Source organism: Dendrobium catenatum, unplaced genomic scaffold, assembly GCF_001605985.2.
Source record: "Dendrobium catenatum unplaced genomic scaffold, ASM160598v2 fragScaff_scaffold_716, whole genome shotgun sequence".
NCBI lineage: Eukaryota > Viridiplantae > Streptophyta > Magnoliopsida > Asparagales > Orchidaceae > Dendrobium > Dendrobium catenatum.
The window spans coordinates 24,871,691-24,875,912 of record NW_021319178.1 but is presented as its reverse complement, the minus strand read 5'-3'; the positions used below and the strand labels follow the sequence as shown (position 1 = coordinate 24,875,912).

Sequence of the window (4,222 nt, the reverse complement as noted above, 5' to 3'; positions counted from 1 at the left end):
TTGAAGTCATCGAATTCACTAGCAAAATCGTCGACTTGCTAGATGAAGGGAGCTTATGATGCAAGGTTTTATTCCCTTGAACCCTAATAATGTCAAGATTATTCTACTGTGAGAAGAGACTTTATTGTTTGATGCAATCATAATGATTTGAGGGAGCTTATGCTATCTTTTTGTTAGAATGTCAAATATGCCTCATTTTTCAATAAGAATAATATCAACTCCCAAGTTCTAAGTTATGATGCCTACTCCTCAAACATGGACAAACACTAAGCTTGCTTGACTTATTTACAGTGCTAGTCATCAAATATGCCACTAGGAGGTGAGAGTCTAAGTTCTAAGGCTATAAAAATTTCAGCATGATATCAAACTTTAGAAAAAATCCCTAAACATTGTGATATGAAAGTAAACAATAAAGCTATATCCGCCATCGATGCTTAGCCTGGTTGGTGGGCGAGTACGACTGGGAATCCCCCAACCTGTGCTAGATTCCCGTTGAGAGGCAGTGTCTCTTAAGTGTGGTCTAATCAAGTGCGGGTTAGGAAGTTTTTTGGGTGCCTCTTTTAGATTAGTCGAGTTTAATCATGTTGCCAAGCGCCCTTTTAAAAATGACAGCGGGTGAATATCTCGTTCTAAGAAAGAAGAAAAAAACATTTTCTCACTAACTTTATTTTATATCTTCTTCTCTCTATAATAATGAATAAAAAAAAAGTTGAAAGACATGCATGGGTTACTTTGGGAAAAAAATAATGAGACAGTTGGGCTCACTTTATTATTTTTTATTTTATTTTATTTTATTTATATTTAATAAAAAAAATAAATTTAATAAAAAAATAAAATATATTTGAGATTTTTAAAAAATTTAATTTAATCTATTTATAGGTTGTCAGGGAACATCAATAGGAATTGTTAAAGTGATGATGCCCTTAAATCCTTAATGGTTCTTGACAGTGATGGTAATTAGTGGTGATATTTATTATTAAAAATTATTTTAAATATTTAAAAAGTATTTTATTTATTTTTAAACTAAACATTAAAAAATGTGCTACAAAATTTGTTTTTAAAATAAAAAAAGTAAAAAATAAAAGTGATATTTTACCAGCCCCAGTTAGATCTATAATTTCACTTAAAAACGGAACTTTAATGATCAATAAACGCTGCTTCTGCCAAAAATAATATTAATAATATCGTTAAAACATATTAATATCAGCAATACGTGTGACGCATTGATGTATTTTATAAAAATTAAAAAATTCATTACTTGTGCAACTAAAGCAAGATTATTGAAGCCTTAATTTTTTTTTTGTTATTTTTATTCTCTTCCGCCTAAGTTAAATAAATTAAATTTAATGAAATTTCAAAGCTCAATATATGTATTAAAAATCAATAAAAATTGATAAAAAATAAAAAAATTGAAAACTTTCCTCAAATAGATTAATTATTTTGTGTGGACGTCCAGCGTCGTCCGGAGATCAATCATAATACGCCATGTCACCATTTACTTAGAAATACTCAGATAGGGCATTATGAAATTCAACACAAAATAATTTCTCAAGAAATGAGCGAAGTGGCAAAGCCGCAAAGGTTACTGAAGAGAGCCCAATGAAAATATGTCACATCACCCTCTACTCGGTATTAGTACTTCTCGGTACTGTGAATTATCGAACTCAGTACTTTACAGCACAGAGCTTAATATTATTCGGTAATTTGAAGTATTGACCATTAACCTAATAATTTCTCATTTCACTCTTTGAGTTCAAAGAAATGAGAAAGCCATAAAAACATTGGTGAAAGAGAAAGGTAAAAGTGAAAGAAGAGAGAGAGAGAGAGCACAGTGGGTCTCAGAAGCGTGATTACTCGCTTTTGCTTTTCCTTCTGATGCTCAGGCCTCACAGACCTTCATCAGTCCCCTATTTTTATTTTCATATTTCTATCAATTTTTTAACAATTTACAAAAACATCCGGCTTTCGTCCCCCTGCTTCTCCCGGTCTTTACTCTCTTCCAACAATTTACAGCTCTCGCTACTTCCTCCCTTCCTCGTAAGCCCATAGTAGCTCTCGTCGTCGCCGTCATTCTCGAATATGTGAAAGCAAAGACATTTTCCTGAGGCCATTCTATTCCTGTAGAAATATTGGAAAAGACGGGGGGGTTTTTTGTAAAACTTCACGTTTTACACGAGAACCAGAGTAAGCAGTGACCCGCCGGAGTTACTGCCGCGATCATGAGCACGGAAATCGGTAGTTGGGCGCTGCAGCCTCCGGCAGCGCCAATACACCGAAGCCGACCGCCCACCGCATGCGACCGCCACCCCAACGAACCCGTTATTGGCTTCTGCGCTTCTTGTCTTCGAGAACGGCTTGCCGGCCTCGAAGCCGCGGCAGAAGCAGCCAGCGCCGCCGCAGCCGATGTCCCGCGAAAGTCCACTTCCTCCGCTCTCAAGTCGGTATTTTCCCGCTCCTCTGGCGTGCAAGCTTCCAATGCGAACTTCAATCTACGCTCTTCCTCATACGGCCGACCGGAGCTCCGCCGCAGCAAGTCATTTTCTGTATCTCGGATCCCTGGCTTCGCCGCAGCGTGTGAGCCCCAACGCAAGTCCTGCGATGTAAGAGCCAGGAACACGCTGCTGTCTCTCTTCCACCAGGATGATGAGGATCGTCCCGAAGTTGATATCGTCGAAGAATGCCCTAATTTTCCAGTGCCTGACGTAGAGGGGCGAGAGGATAGCGACGAGATTATGTCGGCCACCGACGAGATGGACGAAGATACTGAGACGCCGGCGGTCGATTTGAAGCCTATAAAGGACCACATTGTTTTTGACTCGCAAGCGAAGAAGATTTCCCCCAAAGACGCCAAGGAGTTTGCCGGAAGCTTCTGGCTGGCCGCTTCCGTCTTTAGCAAGAAACTCCAAGAATGGAGGAGAAAGCAGAAGCTCAAGAAGAAGCCTCCTTCCGAAATGCAGCTGGAAAAGGCCGGAAACTCGTCGCAACGAGTTTGCGACACGCAGTCGGAAATCGCTATTGATGCATTTGGCCGGCGATCCTGCGACATTAACCCTAGGTTCTCCCTCGATGCCACCCGCTTCTCCTTCGACGACCCTCGGCACTCCTGGGACGAGCCTAGGGCTTCTTGGGATGGCTACCTCATCGGCGGCAGCGGAGGCCGGTCACTGCTTCCTCGCCTGCCCCCAATGCTCGCCGTCGCAGAGGACTTCCCTGTTCCTGCTGTGCAGCGCTTCGACGGTCTAATCCCTGTTGAAGAAGATTTAGCGGTTCCTGGCGGATCCTCGCAGACGAGGGATTACTATGAGGGCTCTCATTCCCGCGGACGAAAGAGCCTCGAACGCTCTAATTCTACGCAAAAGCAATCCTTCGAGATGAAGTTGTCGATCCCGGCAGCCAATTCCAATGTCAAAGGATCACCTACGGTAAGCGCCGAGCTGGTGCAGACTTACCATGCCGGAAAGCACGAGCGAGATTCTCGAGAGTGGAGCTCAAATTCACTAAGGGATGAATGTTCCGAGAACATCGACATATCATTCAGACATCAATCAAAGGTTCCACCTGCGAAGAAGTCACGGCGCTGGAGCAAAGCCTGGAGTTTTTTGGGGTTCATTAACCGGCGAGGAGGAACTAGCAATACCAGAGGCAATGGGGTGGAGACATCCTTCTCGGAGACTTGGCCGGAGCTAGGAACAGATATGTATAATAGAAAGATTTGCAGAAGCAATAGTACTGTGAGCTCGAGGAGTTCGTTCAATGGACATGGCGGATTTGGGAGTTCGAGAAGGAATGGAGTCGAGAGCAATGGAAACAGGAAGAAAAAGAAGAAGAGGGAGGAATTTGTACTGGAAAGGAATCCAAGTTCGAGGTATTCTCCAAGGCATGTTGATAATGGATTACTGAGATTTTACTTGCCTGCGATGAAAGGTAGCAGGAGGAGAAAGAAGTATAGCAGTACTCATTCCTTAACAGGTAGCATGCTAAGATTGTATTGAAGAAGATAGAGCTTTATCTTGTTCAGATTCATGCTTATGTCAGGATTCTCATGCATATTTCTGTTTATGGTTCCTTCTGGTAACGGACGGAATGGATTCAAAAATTTGCATTTCGGGTATCTAACGTCTATCTGGTTATTACTTCGAGTAATCCTATTTGTTCTTGTGAATGAGATTTTTGGTAAGCTGCACTCTGCAGGTATCTGAAGTGTGTTCATGACGAGGATTGT

At 41.8% G+C, this 4,222-nt stretch overlaps 1 protein-coding gene across 1 annotated transcript; it reads left to right on the top strand.

Moving 5' to 3' along the window:
- Positions 1-1,962: 1,962 nt before the first annotated feature.
- Positions 1,963-4,222, top strand: LOC110114161 (protein OCTOPUS-like). Its single transcript, XM_020846942.2, has one exon. It carries the CDS (start codon positions 2,220-2,222, stop codon positions 3,990-3,992), a length of 1,773 nt encoding a protein of 590 aa, XP_020702601.1. The 5' UTR covers positions 1,963-2,219; the 3' UTR covers positions 3,993-4,222.